Raw genomic sequence first — 19,974 nt, forward strand, 5'->3', positions numbered from 1 at the left:
TAATGAAATCTCTGACTTTTGAGGGACTCTCTCTCTCTCTCATTTTGCCCCCAGTGGACATTTGGCAACGTCTGGAATTGCCCTTGATTGACATAACTTGGAGAGTGCTACTGGCTTCTAGTGGGTCAAGGCCAGGGATGCTGCTAAACTTCCTACAGTGCACACAGGGTAGCCCCACAGCAAAAACTTATCCCACCCAAAAAGTCAATGGAGCTGAGCATAAGAAACCAAAAGCTATTTGTTCAGAAACTGTACTTTGTCTAATGATCCAGCATCTAACACAGTGCCTGGCACATAATAAGCACTGAAAACACTGTTATGATGTTGGGTGAAAGAAGGAAGGAATAATAATATTTGATCTTCTGATTAAGAAAATGAACCCAACTTCAGCTGAGGGAGGATGTGCTGTAGAGTGGAAAGAGTGTTGCCTTTGGGAGGAGAGAATTGGGTTCAAATCACTGCCCTGCAGTTAATATTTTTTAACTTGGGTAAGGCGTTAACTCTTTCTGATTACGCGTTTTTTTCACCTGTAAAATAGAGCTAATGTTATGTATTTATTCCACAAAAATGTGTTCTACACTTTGAAAATGCTAGGCTTTTAGTAACTTGCTAAGGTAATAGTTGTGACTAAAATAGACATGGTTTACAGCCTCCAGTGAGCTTACAATAAGGTCAAGAAATCACACAATAGGCAAAGAGATATATATATTGTTGGAAATCTGACCAGTGTCAATGAAGAAAATGTTGCCTGTCAGATCAGTAAACAAAGGATGTTGCAGCCATCAAGCCATCACATTACAGCTGCCCCAAAGGTGAACACTGAGGGAACTCAGGATAGAAACACGATGCCCCCCAAGGTGCACTCTGAGGGGATTCAGGATGAGAAAGTACCAGATACTGGCCCTAGAGAGCTGAGGTGCCTATCAATGGAATGATTTCAATGAGCCCAGACTTTTGCATCTTCCCATACATAGGAAAGTGCTAAATTCCTTAACCTGAGATACCTGGTTTTCTTTAATGAACAGTAAACTTTCGATGTTCTGACCACCTGGTCTTTGTGGCAGAAACTCCTATATATCCTGGATGCGCTTTGGAACGGTCCCTCAGAGCGATCTGAGAGGCTGCATCCAGGGCTTAAGTCCTCAGAAAGTCTGCCAAATAAAAAGTAATTCTGAACTTTTAGGTTGTTCACTTTTTTCAGTCAACACCAGGAAACAAAGAGAGCGCAGTAACAGAGAATATCAGGCGGTCACCCTAGGTAGGGTGGCCAGGGAAGGCCTCTGGGGTGGATGAGAAGAACAATTAGAGAACCAGTTTCAGTGGTTCAGGTTCAAAATGATGGTGCTCCAGACATGGAAGTTGAGACTGGAAGAGTAAGAAGAAGCAAGACTTCAGAGAAAAGGAGTGAGAGCTCTCCAGGCAGAAGACTCGCACGTGGGTGCAAAGGGTGTGAGGACTGGTTTGTGCCCCTGAAGGGAGCACACGGGACCAAAGATACGGGAACGGGGGACAAAGGGCAAGATGGGATCAGAGGCCAGGTCGGTCAGGGATTTTTAGAAATAGAATTCGAAAATAGGAAGAGGAAAATAGGAATTTCTATTTTATTCTAGGTCTACCTGGAGACACCCAAAGAGTTTTAAGAAGGAAAGAGGATATCAACTTTGCTTTTAAAAAGAATTCACATGTTCATAGCAGCACTGTTCACAATAGCCAAAAGGCGGAAACCACCCAAATGTCCATGGATGGAAGAATGAATGAATTAAAAAAAACGCAGTATAAACATACAATGGAGCCTTAAAAAGGAAGGATATTCTGACACGTGCTACAACAGGGATGAACCTCGAGGATATTATGCTCAGTGAAATAAGCCAGTCACAAAAAGACAAATGCTGTATGATTATACTCATATGAGGTGTCTAAAGTAGTCAAACCTGCAGAAACAGGAAGTTGAATGGTGGTTTTCAGGGGCTGGAGGGAGGAGGAAACGAGGAGCTGGTGTTTAATGGGTGCAGAGTTTCAGTTTTATAAGACAAAGACGTGCAGGAGATTGGTTGCGCAACCATATGAATATATTTAACAGTACTGAAATGTACACTTAAAAATGGTTAAGACAGTACCTTTTATGTGTATGTTACCGCAATAATTTTTTTTTTTATACAGGGAACACCGTGGCTGCTCCATGGAGAATGGATTGGAGGAAAGCAAGGAAACAATGAAAGACCAAAGAAGATGCTACTGAAGTTTCCTAAGCTGGTGGCTTGGACTTGGGTGACTGCAGTGGGAAGGAGGAGACCAGCCCTTGGATATTTATTCTGGAGAAGAACCACAACAGTCTTCCTTGATGGATTCTATGTGGCCATGAGGGCAAGAGGGAGGTAGGGCACCACTCCTGGGTTTCTGGCTACACAAATGGGTGGGTGGGGACACGATTTTTTTTTACAGTGATGCCATTTTTTTTTTCAGTTGAGCAAAAGGAGCAAAACAGGTTTGGAGAAGAAATCAGAAGTTGAGTTTGGCAGTCCCTTGTCTTCACACACATACAACCACACACATACACACTTGATACAAGACTGTGGTGTGAAGCGGATTTGAGTAAATGGTGAGGATTTGCCTCACAACTCAAACAACTGAAGTTGAATATTAGACATCACTCTTAAAATACTTTTGGAATTTGGAATATAAAAATATAAATAAATTTTGGTTTGTATGTGCTAAAGCAACACTGGAAAGATACCTAAAAACTGAAAAAGATTATTTACGGGGGGTGGGAGGGTGGAATGGGGTAGACAGGGATGGAAGTTGTACTAAGATGTTTCACGGTTTGCCTCTACATTATTTTGACTAATGAACCATGTAAAAATTTGTTTAAGAAACTTAAAATTAAAAACATTAAAATTAAAAAATCATTTAGACTCTCTCCATTGGGAAAATTTCTCAGTGGTTATACCTTCCTGCGGGATTCTGAATCCTCCTCTCCCTTCCCATTTCTCCTCCTTAGATACTCCCTCCAGGGTTGAGTCATCCTCTGTTCCAATCTAGATTCTTCTCACTTCCAATTCAATTAAACTCTCTTTTCTCTCTACTCTCACACTCAGCTCTTGGGCCCACTTTTGCATATTAAAAACTCATAAAAGTGTTCATATGAACAAAATACAAAGAGAACCTCAGGAGTGGTACTTTTAAATACAATTCTTGCCCTTCCCATCCAGGATACAGAATAAGATGAGATCGTGGGGAGGAGGTGTTAGTGAGGCTGTGATATCAGAGAGAAGTTGGAAGGGAGACAACCCAACAGGTAAGGTTAAAAAATATCAGAGGCAAATAGTGCTTAGTAAACAACTTTGCTTGGGACCAACTTGACTATATTCTCTGCCTCCTTATGCTATCTTTGTTGGACACGTGTGTCCTAGATAAGCTAAAAATATGTTTTTTTTAAAAAAAACCCAAAAAAACAAAATTTGAGCTTGGGACAAGTTACTTTTAGAAGACTGAGAGGCATCCTGTCAAATAAATAGTTGGGGACCTTATCTTTCTTATTCATAGCTATATCCCCTAAAAGGGCTTCTGGTCCACAGGAGGGTCTTAATAAATATTCATTGAATAGGTGGATGGATGGATGAACAGATGGATGATGATGGGTGGATGATGGATGATGGATGGGTGGATGGATGGATGGTTGATGGATGATAGATGATGGATGGATGGATGATGGATGATGTATTATGAATGATGGATGGGTGGATGGACAGATGGATGGATGATGGATGGGTGATAGATGATGGATGGGTGGATGGACATATGGACGGATGATGGATGGATGATGGATGATGGATAATTGGATGATGGATAAACCAAGAGTACAGTGTGACTGCAGCCAAGAGTACAGTGTGACTGCAGCCAACAGAACAGTCTTTTGAAGAAATGGTCAATCTGTCTTGTTCTGTTTGTTCAGCTCAATGAGCACAAGCTGGGTAACCCTCACAGAGCAGCCAATCCCACCTACAGGAGTTAAAGCCCTAATTTTGTCCCTTCCCTTTTTCATTCTTTCTTCCTTCCACCTTTACACATGGGAAAGGTAGAGCTTACACAAGATCAGCAGTCCCCTTTTAGAAGGCTCCTTTAGCACCATGGCCTACCCTGAAAAAGGCAGAGAAAGCATAGAGAGAATAAAAATCTATCACCATCCACGTGCCAAACCTTTGAAGCTTTGGTGCCCTGTTTTCTCTCTGAGAAAAAAACTATGAATGAAAGTTGCTATCTCGCCCATGTTTGTTTTTCATTAAAATGAGAAATCTTAATTGGGAATTAGATGACAATGAAAATGGAGTGGTCGTCAGCATCCTGGTACTTCACGGTAGAGCTAGGAGAACTCAAATCCTTTGTTTCTAGCTACAATATAAATTCCTCTATAGAGAAATGAAGACTCATTTATTTAGGCATTTTGCACATTTTTCCCTGCATGCTGTTCTTTACTGACCCGATGAGTTGGCGTTTCTAGGGATTTCTCATACAGAAATAGATGGCCCATGGAAAGATTACAGGCCTAGGGGCTCAATGCTTGTTAGTTTGAAGGATGAAAGAATGAAGGAGGGAAGGAACACAATTAGAGCCCTAATCCGTACCTCAGCCCCGTGTAGAGCCACTCAGCCCTTAACAGTCAAGTCAAAGGAAAGCGCCTCAGGGATCCTCTCCTGATGTGTTGTTCCAGGTAGAACTTAGATTTCCCTTCCTCTGCTCTCCTTCTCTGTACTCCTGTGTCTGTAATATCCCCATACCAGCACCCTCCACACTACATTGTTCTTTTTTGGTTGACATATTCACCTCCCCCATCAGACTGTGAGTGCTTTCCCCATTACACTGTGAGTCCCAATTCCCTGGGAATCTCTAGGGCCTGAGGTAAAGCAGGGCTCTTAATGTTTGGGTTATGGAAGGAAGGAAGGAAAGACAGAAGGAAGGAAGGAAGGAAGGGAGGGGAAAACCATTGCCAAGCTAAGATTCAAACCTCTGCTGATCTGACTCCTAAGCTGGCCTTACAGCGTGTGGAAAAGATCCTTGGCACAGAAAACCCAGAACTGTGGGTGTCAATCAGGATAATGACAGTAATAAAAATAAAAGCAAACCTTATGTAGTATTTGCCAGGTTAAGGCTCTATTCACACCTAATCCTTACAATAGCCCTAGGAGGTAGGTATTCTTACTATAACCATTATATAGATGAGAAAACTGAGGCACAAAGGTTTGGCAATGGGCCCAAATCATACTGTCAAAAAATCTTCCCAGGGGCTTCCCTGGTGGCGCAGTGGTTGAGTCTGCCTGCCAATGCAGGGGACACGGGTTCGTGTCCCGGTCTGGGAGGATCTGACATGCCGCGGAGTGGCTGGGCCCGTGAGCCATGGCCGCTGAGCCTGTGCGTCCGGAGCCTGAGCTCCGCAATGGGAGAGGCCGCAACAGTGAGAGGCCCGCATATCACACACACACACAAAACCTTCCAAGTGGCCTGTAACTCACATTATCTAATGTGGCAAAACAATGCGGGACCAATTCTGCTACTGTGGCCACAAGCTCACAACACACAGGAAATGGCTTAAGAATCCCTTGGTCTGACTTCTGCCTTCTAGCAATGAGGCAGCCGAGGGCCAGGGGGCTGGTGGTTCCTAATGGATTGTCTGGGCTGAGGAAGGGAAACGGTGGATAAAGCAGGGACCAGGAGGTAGGGTCATGATAGGACTGACTCCTGGGCTGTAGGAAGAACACTGTGATTTTAAAATAACCCTGATATATTGATCTGGTTCACTCTCATCTGGACAGGTTTGCAAAGTTAGCTCTGCTGAGCTCCAGGATCTACTTGTTTCCTCTGATCCAGTATGTCTGGAGATCTATGAGCACGATTCCAGAACACTTGCAGCTGGTGCTCCGGGGACATGCAGACTCACACATTGATGCAAGAGTGAGAAACTATATATTTTTCTGTGTTGGTTTCCTAAAAGAATGATTTTTCCCATGTTTCCAAATCTCATGGATGAATAATATACCAAATGAGCAGAACTAATCTCTAGTGAGCATTTACTCCTGCTGGACCACAGGCGTCATTCCAAGCAGCCTATGAGGTTAGGACTATTATTATCCCCTTCCACATATAAGGACATGAGGACACAGAGAGGTTGCATAAGTTGCTCAAGATCACACAGCTAATAAGCAGAGCCGCCAGTTTTTGAAGTCTGATAGTCTTAACTCTGGAGCCTGTCTCAGCCCCTATTGCTATGACTGTCTCCTAATTCTACCACCTGGTTATTTCTGGTCCCTTGTTTAAGAGGAGAGAGGACCATAGATCTGGAGGGAGCCGGGCACACATAGGATCAGATCTCATCCCCTGTGAGTGTTGTTTCCCCTTGCTGAGCCCTGGCACCTTCCTTTGCATGGGGGACACTGAAATCTAGCTCTCATAAACGTCCATCTCAAAATCACATATTCTAGGTCTGCTCAGACAGCTTCCCACCACATGAAGATCCATCACATTTACCTTCTGCAAATGTAGACAGTTGAATGTCCCCCTACAAAAGCTACGTTCAAGCCCTCATCTGATACCTGTGACTGTGACCTTACCTGGACATAGAGTCTTGGCCGATGTACTCAAGTTAAGATAAACTCCTACTGGAGCAGGGTGGGCACTTAATTCAATGAGTAATGTCTTTGTAAGTGAAAGGAGAGGGAGGTTTGGATACAGAGACATGAACAGACCCAGAAGGAAGAAGCCTATGTGTAGATGGAGGCAGAGAATGGAGGTGATGGGTTACAAGGTCAAGGGATGCCAAGGAGTACCAGCAACCACCACACGTGAGGAAAAAGCACGGAAGGATTCTCCCCAGAGCCTTCCGAGGAGCACGGCCTGATGACACGTTAAGTTTGGATGTCCAGCCTCCAGAACAGTGAGAGAATACCTTTCTGTTGATTTCAGTCACCCAGCTTGTGATAATTTGCTGTGGCGGCCGCAGGAAACTAACACAGCAGACAATGAGGGCTTAGTGGATACACGTGCACTGTCTTCAGACGGATGGAGACAAGTCAGGGAATGTGACGCATCCTCGTGTGCTAAGGAATGATGTGCTGGTCGGTAGCGAGGGGAACCACCCTTTCCAGTATTTTTGGCAACATCATAAAAATGGAATTTCCACACTCTTAGAAGAACTAATAAACCTCTAGCCTTCTACTGGCTTTTCCCCATGGCAGGAGGTGAGTTACCTGATTGGGTTATACTGAGTGTGTAATTGCCACTGGGCCCATGTTCTTGATTGGGTAGGCTTCCATACTAAAGGTCAGCACTGTATTCAAGGTCAAGGAGAGAATGGTCTCTCTCTCCTGCTCTCAGTGACCCACAGGGTCAGATAGGCCATGGTCCCAGGTGGCTGGCTGGGAGAGCCTCTGCTCTGCACATGTGCTGGTCCCAAGGCCAGACTTAACTTGGAGTGTTACAAAGCTCACTGCTGCCCCAGAGACAACCCTGCTTCATCCAGCAAATGTAGCCTGTATTTCGATCCTTTCCGGTCTCCTCTGTCTATGTCTCAATTAGTTCATAATTCAGAGAGAAAGGGGTGTTATAAATAGGCAACCCCCAGTATTAAAAAAAAATTGAGACTAAGTCCTTAGGACATGCCAGGGATCACTCTGAGATTAAAACTGGTCCAAATCTCAGTTACTCTGCAGCCTGGGAGCAGTGCTGCAGGGTCTGGATGGCAGGAGAAAATACATATAGCTATGGGATTGTGTCCAAGGCTCTTATTTTGCTCTGGGTAATAATTTTCTCATCAGTAAAATTGGGGGATTAGATTAATTGATCTCTAAATTCTTGTACACCTTTAATAGTCATTGATTCTAGGGCATGGAAGATTTATTGCCAACATCATCCATCACACTGTGAGATGAAATTCATGTGGCTGACATCACAGGGAGAAGGAATAATGTGAATTACAAGGTCTGACTAAACACTCCTTGATGCCATAGAAGACTCTGGGTCTGTGCCTTTCCCTGCCTGCACAGCCTCCTCGCATGGCTGGGACTCCAGCTACGCAAGCCAAGAAAGCGTAGGAGAAAACAACACACAAAAGGGGACACCTGCAGTGACTGATTATGTGACGGTTCCCAGCAACTGTGAGGACCAGCAGAGTGGTTGGGACCATGAACTATGGAGCCAGACCAGCTGGATCCAAGTCCTGCCCTTGCTACTTTATTAGCTGTATGGCCCTTGTGCAAGTCACTTACCTCATTGAAACTCAGTTTTCTCATCTGTAAAATGGAGATTAAAAATACTACCTACCTTCTGGGATGGCTAGGAGGGGCTAGATGTGCTTAGAACTGTAGCTGGCAAACAGGAGGCATTCTTTATAAATAAAGGTTATCATAACTTCAATTCTTTGATCCAAAGAATGATCTTTTACTAAGGTTGACAGGTTTGCAATGGGAAGGACATAATAATGAGATAGGAGATAAAGATGCATGGGACAAATTTCTTCCCTCTCCAAAGACTGATACAGAGGAGAAGAAACCTGAAGGCTGCTGTTCATATTGAATCGTTTGAAAACACAAAGTGAGCAATTGGGCCCAGGCAAGCAGTTATCGTCAACACAGTTACCTGTTCTGCAAATGAAAAAAATGCTGGTTTCTTATTTTTAGTTTTTTAAGGAACTTCCATACTGTTCTCCATAGTGGCTGTATCAATTTACATTCCCAGCAGCAGTGCAAGAGGGTTCCCTTTTCTCCACACCCTCTCCAGCATTTATTGTTTGTAGATTTTTTGATGATGGCCATTCTGACTGGTGTGAGGTGATATCTTTGATTTGCATTTCTCTAATGATTAGTGATGTTGAGCATCCTTTCATGTGTTTGTTGGCAATCTGTATGTCTTCTTTGGAGAAACGTCTACTTAGGTCCTCTGCCCATTTTTGGATTGGGTTGTTTTTTTGATATTGAGCTGCATAAGCTGCTTGTATGTATAGTTGATTCACTTTGTATAAAGCAGAAACTAACACACCATTGCAAAGCAATTATACTCCAATAAAGATGTTAAAAAAATAATGCTGGTTTCTATCAAAAACCTAATTATCAGCACTGCTGCACGTCTACTGAATAGTTATAATTGATGTTCAAAATGACATCCCTAACACAAAATACCGAAGTCTTCTCTGGTATATTCTATAAAATAAACGAGGCTCAGTATGTTTTAGTGTTGATGTTCTTTAATGCAATATTATTTTTAGGAATTTGAAAAGTTATGAGTAGAATTTATGCCTGTCATGGGCATCTATCATGTTTGTCTGCTCTACGTGTCACCCCCTATTGTTTGGGAAAAAGAACCCTATTCTATTGGAGAACAGATCTCCCAACTTCAACCAAGTGACTCTAATGGGGGCTGCCAAACACAGTATCTTGAACCTACACCCACCCACCCTAACTGGTGGAAACATGACCTAGAGTTTGGTCACTGTTACTAACCTCTTACTCTCTGAGCCACAGAGACCAAAGTGTGACCATGTGACCCAAATTGGGCCAATCTAAATGCTTCCCTGGGACCTTTCAAACTAGAATTGGGTGAAGAACAGGTGGACAGAAGAGGAAAAAAATATGTGATGATCCTGGGGCTGCTAACATCCAGTCTTATCAGTATGGAGAAAGTCAGCTGAGACAGTGGAACCAAAAAGAGAAGCAGAGACAAGAGTTGAAGAGAGAGATTCTGGAAGGGTCTTGTTCCTTGTTTCCCGCCCAGGGGTTTCCATCCTCGCTGATGGGTGACTATGAAAGCCACTGTATTTCCTTCTGAGCCCAAGGTACTTTAAGTTGGGTTTCTGACACTTGGGGAATAAAGAGTTTGTCCATCCATCCATCCATTTATCCATCCACCCACTTTTTCAGTAAATTAATATCTACTTAAAGCCAACCACATGCCAGGTTCTGTTCTAGGCACTGTTTCAGGTGCTAGAGAAAAGCAGTGAGCAAAACAGACAGTCTAGCCCCTTGGAGGCATGTGATCTAGTGGAGAAGGCAGACAAGAAACAAATGCATCATCTATTAGGTAACCATCAGTGCTAACAAGGAAACTGAAGCAGGGTCAAGGGGTAGAGACTGGGGTGTGGTGGAGAGGCAAGGAGGGTCTATTTCAGGAGGTGACACTTGGCAGAGTCTCAATGAAGTGAAGGAGCAAGCGGAACAAAGAGGTAAGAGTTCCTAGACGAGAGAGAACACGTGCCAGGATCAAGAGTCTGCGAGATTAACTGACCTCATCTTTTCTCCTGGAGGACAAAGAGGGCATGACGACCACCTGTGCTGTGGTGGGACTCAGCCTGTATGGTCTGATACAGTCAGACAGACCTATATCTGAAATCCTCATCTTGGCTATTTCTGTCCTTGGCTTAGGTGTAAGTTACATAAACGCTTGAGTTCAATTTCCTCCTAAGGAAAATGATTGTACAATATCTCTTTCATTGAATCATTTATTTATACATTCAGCAAATTTATGGAGTACATCCTACATTTCAGGCACAGTGTTAGCCCTATCAAACTCATGGGGTGGAGAGGAAGAGGGAATTTTAAGTTTTTACTGTATATAAAGTAAATGCTGGACGTCCCTGGTGGCATAGTGGTTAAGAATCCACCTGCCAATGCAGGGGACACGGGTTCAAGCCCTGGTCGGGGAAGATCCCGCATGCCGCAGAGCAACTAAGCCCGTGTGCCACAACTACCGAGCCTGTGCTGTAGAGTCTGCGAGCCACAACTACTGAGCCCACGAGCCACAACTACTGAAGCCCACGTACTCTAGGGCCCATGCTCCACAACAAGAGAAGTCACCGCAATGAGAAGCCCGCGCACTGCAACGAAGAGTAGCCCCTGCATGCCACAACTAGAGAAAAGCCCGCACGTAGCAACGAAGACCCAATGCAGCCAAAAATAAATGAATAAATAAATTTATTTAAATAAAAAGAATAAAGTAAATGCTTCCTTAGGGGAAGTGCTGAGTCCTACTTAAGGGCACCATGAGTGGGGCATCTAAACTAGGTGAGAAGGGGTGAGGTGGTGGGTTGTCAACTGTCTCCATCTTTACAAGAATTAATTAAGACGATCTATGGAAACTGCTCAGCCCCTCCCAAGCCCACAACGGAAGTTGGCTCTCTTCCTTCTCAGAGTTATAGATCCCAAGAAGGAAGCATACAGTGATCAAAGCCAACCTCCCAGCCATTGTAGGAAGTCAGGGGGCTTCTGTTCCTCAAACAAACCTGCATAAAAGCAAATCAGTCAAGACAGTCCCATCCTTGGGACCAAAGAAGCTCAGCTCTCATGACCCTTTGCGGAGGGTGGTGGGAACACGCACTAGCTTTATAAGAAACTACACGTATGAGCTCTTTCCAACAAGCTGACTAAAATGTTCCTTTCTTATCCCAACAGAGAACCAGGAGCTGTTAAGTTAAAGAGGATATAACTCTTTCCTTGGGCTGGCAAACAGATGTGTGGGCCACCTGTGTTAGAAGGTGTCAAAAAGATGAACTCCAAATCTGATTCTGGCTATTTAGAAATAATAATAAAGTAAGATAGAAACACCAGTTAGCTGGCAGCCTGTTGAAGAAGCTAATGGTATACCAGTAAGTATTCATCTAATGTACATGTACATTGCTGACCATTCTCTGGTCTCCTTGCTCCCTGCCTTCTTAGGTAAAAGAATTGATTCCTCTGTCGACAATTCACCCATCCTTCCTCCAGATCTCTGGCACCACCTCCAAGCTTCACGCCTACAATCACACCTGCCATCTCACCTGCCAATCCATCAGCCAAACCTATTTGTTGTTCAAATCAAAAGTGCTGCACCCTGAGCCTGGATGAGGGAGGCTGAGTGGCTTATGTAACTGACCTAGCTCTTCCTGAAGAGGATGAGCCAGAAAACACCCAGCGACTCTAACCCCAAGAAATCATGGAATGTCCTTTCCCTCTGTATGTACCCCTGGCAGAGTGGAGAGTTCTTGACAGAGGCATGAATAAGTTGATGAGCAGATTTCAGAGAGCTCATTTTCAGCAACTGGAAAAGCATGCCCAGCGAAGCTGCAAAATGCATCTATCTAAGCCCAAATTAAACCAAAGTGCCTAGTCCAGTGCACAGCGGTATTTTGCACATACATTCCAATTTGGCTAAATTCTGTTCCTGTCTCCATAGAAAAGGATATAAAGGTCAATGCAGTATTTCACTTGCAATGTCAACACCTGCATGATTTAAAACCCCATGAGTCATGAGATGAGGGGGAACGAGAACTCCATGGGGAGTCCTGAGATCACGTAACCCCCCGAGCTCATGATTTCTGTAACTTGGGGTGAGCCTGCCCTCTTGGGGGGACTCATTTCTGTAAAAGCATCCAGAGGAGGATCTCTGAGGCGTCTTCCCGCTCTGCCTCTGTGAGACATGAGCTGCTGCAGGTCCTCTAGCAAATGTCTCCTGACACTGTCATTGTCAGTGGTCAGCCCCCCTTTACAATCTCCCCAAATGCCCCCTAGAGTCCGGACTGGTTCCAAGCAAGAAATGCTCCTTCCACTTGAAAGTCTGCATAAAGGAGGGAGAAAGTCCAAACTGTGTCTTTGTCTGTGAGTTAACTGGTGCTGTCTGTTCCTTCCAGGCAGGATTAAGTGGTTCCCATACAGATGGTCCAGGGTGCCACCACCTCCTCTGACCAATCTGTCAGCTCTAGAAGGACAACAGCTGATTGGTGTCCAGGAGATTGACTGAGAGGCTTTACAAGTAGTTTGTCAACAATAATACTTTAAATCTATATTATATACATAATGTATATTTACATTTATAATTATTTCTATTTATAAATGCAGGTGGCTTTCCATATCTGCAGGTTCCGCATTCACAGGTTCAGCCGAGTGAGGATCAAAAATATTCGAAAAAAAATTTTCAGAAAGTTTCAAAACACAAAAGTTGAATTTGCCACATACAGGGAACTCTTTACAGAGCATTTATGTTGTGTTTACAACTACTGATATAGCACTTGCATTGTATTAGGCATTATAACTAATCTAGAGATGATTTAAAGTACACAGAAGGATGTGCATAGGTTATATGCAAATACTCTGGCATTTTACAGAAGGGACTTGAGCATCTGCAGATTTTGGTATCCTTGAGGGTGCTGGAAACAATCCCCTGTGGATATAGAGGGATGACTTGTATACAAACAGTCAAACTGTTTGCGAGAGATGGTCTTCCTTTACAATCTCGAGCAGGGTCCATAGTGTCCCTGATACTGTGACATCTTCTCTAGATGGAACCAAAAGGAAGAGAGATGACTCATGCAGAAGCTCAACCTGCTTCTGCAGCAGCCTGTACTGAGCATGGTTTACTGGGGATCATGAATTATAGTCTTGATTCACTTTTCGAAGAACCATCTGTGAGCCCAAGAAGCAAACGAAGCAAGATATAATGGAAATAACATGGTCTTAATATTCAGACCTGAGTTTGAATTTTGGTCTTGCTCCTCAGTAGCTGTGTGACCCAGGCGGAGTAACTCAACATCTCTGAGCCCCAGTCTCCTCAATCCATAAATGAAGACACGAGAGTCGATCTTTCACTGTGGATGTGAGGACCACATGAGATAACACATGCAGGACTCCAGGCACAGAGGAGAAACACTCAAAATGTGGCTGCTGCTATGATCACAATTAAGTTGTTCCTGAGTAAATTAACATGAAATTGGCAGAGGAAAATGGCAGCCAGCAACAGCAGTGAACCCCAAAACTCTATCTCACGACCAGCATGACTGCCCAGGGGCCCTACAGTGTACACAACTGGACCCTCTGTCCCGACACAGTGGTGGGAAGAAGAGGCTTCATAATCACAAACATACCTGGCTGCTGCATCCAGCTGTTCTTTCCTGTGAGGAGACGGGGGAGAAAAAAAGAAGCACAGCGTAAATTACATGCAACAGCTCCCCCTCTCCCCAAAATGTGTCCCCAAGCTTCCCTTTGATGAAGATGAAGGAGCAGGATGGAGCTCTGGGACAAGATGGTGCATGTGGAGGAGAACCAGTGAATGACATGGGATTCCCCAGCCAGACCCCAGACCCCTCCTGTGATCTAACAGGTCTGGCTCTGAACTCCAAGGTTCTTCTCAGCCACTCATTCATTTATTCATCCCCCAAATGGTTGCTGCCCCACACCTTGTGCTGGGTTCAGGTGATCTGTTTAGCACTGGGGACAGATCAGGAGACCAGGAATTTCATAACTTAGCAGCCACACACCCCATCACTCTGTCACCACCGTCATCATTACAGTCGACATCATCATCCCGAATATTTATTGTGCGGTAATTAGTAGGCAGATCCTCTTTGAAGTGCTTTTTATGGATTCACTTATTTAATCATCACTAGCAACCCTATGAGGTAAGTATTATTATCACCCCCATTTTCCTGATGAGAAAACCGAGACACAGAGAGATTCAGTAAATCGCTCAAGGTCTCATAGCCAGGAAGCAGCCAAGTCAGGATCCAAACCTAGATGATCTGGCTCCAGAGCCCACACTTGTAACCATGAGGCCACATGCAGTCTACACACATTCATAACTGAGACTTCGCTCAGGCTCTGCCCGGAACAGTCTTACTCCTCCTTTAAGTTCCAGCTGGAGGGGCCCCTCCTGGTGTTTCTGTCTAAATTCCCAGGGTTGAAGCTGAGCTAATATCTTCGTACGTGGAATTGGACTGGATCACATTGTCTTAGAATTACGTGGTCGGGCGGGGGCAGAGCCTCTGCTTTTCTCAGCTCTAAAATCTGAGCACCCCATACCCTGGCACTTCGTAAGTGCACAGGAAATACGGAATGAATACCTGGACTCTCATTGGGATCCAGGGGTGGGAGAAATGGGGAGAGAATATGAGGTATCTTGGTAGAAGAGCAAAAGGAGCAGTTGGAGAGTTAAGGATTTCTAGTTCATGTGTCAGCTCAGCCTGTGGGTCTAGTGTGGCTTTGAGCTGGACACATCCTCTGGGCCTATTTCCCCTCCTGAAGCATGTGGACAGAAAAAGCTCTGACTTTTGGCTCCAGGAAAAGTAGGGATGGCAGTAAGAGGAGAAAGAGAAGGCAAGGGAGTGCACCGAGGGCAGGATGGGATCAGAGGGCCCTGGCGGGGGCAGTGCTAAAGGGAGGGATAAATTAGGAGTATGGGACTATCAGATACACCCTACCATACATAAACTAGACAAGCAACAAGGATTTATTGTATAGCACGGGGAGGATCTTGTAGTAACCTATAATGGAAAATCATCTGAAAAAATATATAACTGAGTCGCTATGCTGTACACCTGAAACTAACACAATATTGTAAATCAGCTATATTTCAATTTAAAAAAAGAATTAGAGGCACCACTTCCATTCCCTTCTCATGCTACAGGACAATGATGCCATGCCTCCCCCTCCAGTATCAGAACTTCTTCACCTCCCCACTTCTGCCCCCAGCCAGTGACCTTGACCTCAGCAGAGATCTTCCTCAGGGACCTATCACCATATTGACAATCTTATGCCTGGTCTCACGCACTGGCTTCCCTTCAGTGTTGATGGCTGAAGGGTCCATGCTCCTGCTGATGACTTCACTTGTGCCTTGAAGCCCAGGCCCTCCATACTGCTCTCTCCTCTAGTGCTCCCCTCAACCACCACTGCATCCGCCTATACCCCTCTCTACCATGATACCATTATAGCATTTCCATCAAGGATAAAACCTGAGCCCTACATCCCTTGCAGCTGTGTCATCTGCACTCACTGTCCCCACGTGCTCATTTCCTTGTCACCCTTTAGCCTGTGTAAGCTGGCTTTCTGTCCACTGCTCTACTGCAATTGCTCTAGTCAAAGCCCCAACACACTCCAAGAGATAACACCCAGTGGGCAATTCTCTGTCCCTGTCTCCATCAACCACGTGACAGGACTAGCACGGTTGACCCTCTCCTGTTCACTGTTCTATCCCCAATGCCACACTCAGTGTCTAGCACGTAAGAGATGCTCAGTTAAATACTTGCCGAATGTATGGATAAATGAAGAAAGGATTTGTAACCACATTCCAGACGGGATGTTCTAGTCCTGCTGTCACTAACAGTGGCTTCCCAGGACTGTGCTTTGGGAGTTTGGTGTCTTCCTTGACCTCCTCTCTCCTCTGTGCCATAAATCCACTACTTCCTTACAGCACAGATTCAACGAGCAGAGACTAAACACCTAGGATGGGCCAGGTACTTTCACACATTTTATTCAGTTTGACCTTCACAACAACCATCTTCAGAAAAGGGTATATTATCTCAACAAAACTTGTCTCTGTCTTACTTTTATCCAATTTTCTCCCTAAAAAACTCTTTCTTTTCAGAGATATAATGGGCTTTGGCATAAGACCTGGGTTCCAATCTTTGCTCCATTGTTTACTAGTTGGGTGACATTAGACAAGCTGATTAATCTCACTGATGCTCTGATTCTTCACCTATAAGCTTATGGCTATGAAAAATGGAGTTACCTATTCTACTTATCTCCCAGGACATTCTAAGATTAAATGAGATAGCCTGTATGAAAACAGATCCAATGTTATTTGGCCATAGCAAAGGGTTACTGCATATAGCCCCCACTCTCCATTTCTAAGCACTCCAATAATCTTGACGCTGGTCATAAAAAGAACAAGTTCTGGTTCTACAATAAATTAACTGGGTCTTCTTGGTCAAGTAACTTCTGTTTCTTGGGCCTAAGTCTCAGCTCCATTTTAGTTCTAATATCTAATGATTCCAAAGCTGCACTGTCCAATGGTAGCCACTAATCAATCATCACATATGGCTATTTAAATTAAAATGAAAGAAAATTAACAATTCAATTCCTCAGTTGCACTAGTAATAGATGCTCAACAGCCACTGTGACTAGTGGTTACCATATTGGGCAGTGCAGCTATAGACAATTCTACTATCACTTTTAGGGGACAAATCTGTGTGCATGATTTTTTGTTGGTGGTAAGCAACATCTGTTTTTTAATGTCTGCTCTCTTCTCTGTTTGTGCATGAGGATGTACAATCTACCATCCCCCCAGCATCTTCCTCTACCTTCTCAGCCTCCTACCACCTACTTCTACTAGGTCTACACAGTTTCCATTGGCCAGCAAATCAGAAGACCTGGGTTTGGTCCCAGCTATGCCCAACATGATGTGTGGCCTTGAGCAAGCTCCTGAGCTGCTGGGGGCCTCAGTTTCTTCTCATATAAAATTAGGGTGGGACTTGAAAGTCTCTGAGGTTCTTTGCAATTCAAAAGTAATGCTTTTATAATTTTAAGTAATCATAAAAGAAAAACAAAAAAGGCAATACCATCACTCATCACTGCTAGCCCAAAATATGGATGTATATACATACACATATGTACATATGTGTGTATACATACAAACATATACTTGCAAATTAACAAAGAAATACACTTGCTGGAAACTGATATGACACCACTCTTAGAAATGGGCTACACAACTTCATCCTTCAGAATCTTTTGGAGGACTATATAATGGTGCAGCCACCATGGAAAACAGTCTGGCAGTTCCTCAAAAAGTTAAACATAGAGTTACCTATTCCACTCCTAGGTATACACCCAAGAGCATTGAAAACACATATCCACACAACATGTACCTGAATGGGCCAAAAAGTGGAAATAACACAAATATGCATCAATTGGTTAATGGATAAATACAATGGGGTATATATGATGGAATATTATTCAGTCGTAAAAGGAATAAAGTTCTGATACACAAGACAACATAGATGCAACTTGAAAATATTATGACAAGTGAAAGAAATCACATTATAAGATTTTATTTTTATATTAAATGTCCAGAATAGGCAGAATTGAGAGAGAAAATATTAGTGTTTGCAAGGGCTGGGGGAAAAGAGGGAAACAAGAGTAACTGCTAAAGGGCACAGGGTTTCTTTTTGGGGTAATGAAAATATTCTGGAATTAGATAGTGGCGATCAATGCCCAACTTTGTGAATATACTAAAAACCTACCAAATTGTTACTTTAAAAGGGTACCTTTTATGGTATGTGAAATCCTTTTGTAGTATATGAAATATATCTCAATAAAATGTTTTTTCAAAAAAGTAAATCAAATAAAAAAGCCTTTAGGAAGCAGGTGAGGACACACCAGTGTATTATCAGCTATTTTTAATTTTTTTTGTCATTAAACATATGGAGTGGGTTGGAATATGGGTGGGTGGGTGGGGCATTCTTTTCCCAAGGGACGGCCTTGTTTCAGATTGGTTGCCAAGTGAATTCTCTAGTGGTTTTATACTTTTGTCCTTGAAAAAAGGAAAGAAATGTTCTCTCTTAGTGTAAAAGCCATTCCCATATCACGGCTGCTGTCTGCAGCACAATGTATTCCTTGGAGTCTCCGACAGCTAGGACAATGCCTTATTTATAATAAATCAACGCAAAAGAATGGGCCTCTTGCCAAGACCTTGGGATGCAAAGCAAACAGAAATCTTCTTGATTCAGAATTCAATATGGTTGCACAAGTTCTTGTTTTTGAATTCAAGGTCACTCTGTTCTCTTCAGGAGAAGCCACCTGCCCATTCTAAGACCCCTGTTACCCCAAGGAAGGCTGATACTATCCCAAACCCAAAATGATTATAGCAACAATCGAATGTTACAATCAAAAGGAACCACAGAGACCACCTTCTGAGTAAATCTAATTACAAGTAAGAAGACACAGTTAGTAAACCAAAATTTATCATTCCATTATGGAAGCCTTGCTTCTTCTCATTTCATTAACTCTCCCACAAGTCATCACTCCCTGAGTTTCTTTCCCTTTGCTTATTCCCTTTCGGGTCCTTCCTCTATCCTCCCTTCCTACTGCTGTTACCTTGGTTTAAGCTCTCATTTCCTCTTCCCCTGAATCCTGCATTCCTTTGTTAGCTGATATCCTTGTGTAGAATCCTGAGCCTGTCCAATCCATCCTCCCTCCTGTCACTTTCCTGAAACACACATCTGATCATGTCATTCTCTGCCACCAATGGCTTCTCTTCACTTTCAGGATCAAGGTCAGAGTCCTTCACAAGTCACTTGTGACCTGCATGGTCTGGTCCAATCCTTAGCATATACAAGGGGCTCAAAAATATTGGTGGACCGAATGCCTGGACTAGAAAGTGCCACGTGCCACTAGACCCTCTTGGGAGTAACAGCTCCATAGACGCTGAGATGGGAGAGGTAAGCAGGGCCCTGAGGTTCTGGGGCCCTGTGGGTCGTGGTCACGTTTTGGATCTTGTTCTCTTCATCATGGTTATCCAGTGGAAGGTTTTATGCAGGGAAATGAGTCAGTCATGATGTCATGAATTTTCTTAAATCTTTACCACAGTCCGGTGATGGAAGTGGAGGGAAAATTGAGGCCGAGTTCAGAGCCTGGTCCCAGGTTCCACAATGAGAGTGTGGGAAGGTAGGATGGGGTTGGGGGGAGCCACCCGTCCAGCACTGGGTCATGCTATGGTTCATGAACCCAGACACATGGCAGAAACACGCTTCAGAGCAGGGTTCCCACTCCAGGTATGAGTTCTGAGTGTCCCTCTACTTCTTCTTCCAACTCAAGGGTCCTATCCACCCAGTCTTCTATCCACACACTTAAAAATCTGAGCTCTGGACCACAGAGTCTAAAATCTGGCAAGGATTTTGGGCACTTCGCTGATGGTGTCGGTCAGCGCATTTCCTGTCTGAGTGCAACTAGCGGTGAGTCACGGGCACCCCCCGTTTCCTAAGGTGAAAGCTTAGATTATTGAGATTAGGAACCAAGATGGCAGAGTAGAAGGATGTGTTCTCACTCCCTCTTGCGAGAACACCAGAATCACAACTAGCTGCTGGACAATCATCGACAGGAAGACACTAGAACTCACCAAAAAAGGTACCCCACATCCAAAGACAAAGGAGAAGCCACAATGAGATGGTAGGAGGGGAGCAATCCCAGTAAA

At 43.9% G+C, this 19,974-nt stretch overlaps 1 protein-coding gene across 1 annotated transcript in view; it reads right to left on the minus strand.

Moving 5' to 3' along the window:
- Positions 1 to 19,974, minus strand: part of KCNQ3 (potassium voltage-gated channel subfamily Q member 3) — a 285,935-nt gene that overhangs the window by 14,981 nt on the left and 250,980 nt on the right. Inside the window, exon 9 of the mRNA XM_060115789.1 lies at positions 13,874 to 13,900. Within this exon, the coding sequence (XP_059971772.1) occupies positions 13,874 to 13,900 (27 nt within the window). The remainder of the gene's footprint in view (positions 1 to 13,873; positions 13,901 to 19,974) is intronic.

The sequence above is a fragment of the Mesoplodon densirostris genome, chromosome 13 (assembly GCF_025265405.1).
Source record: "Mesoplodon densirostris isolate mMesDen1 chromosome 13, mMesDen1 primary haplotype, whole genome shotgun sequence".
NCBI classification, from domain to species: domain Eukaryota; kingdom Metazoa; phylum Chordata; class Mammalia; order Artiodactyla; family Ziphiidae; genus Mesoplodon; species Mesoplodon densirostris.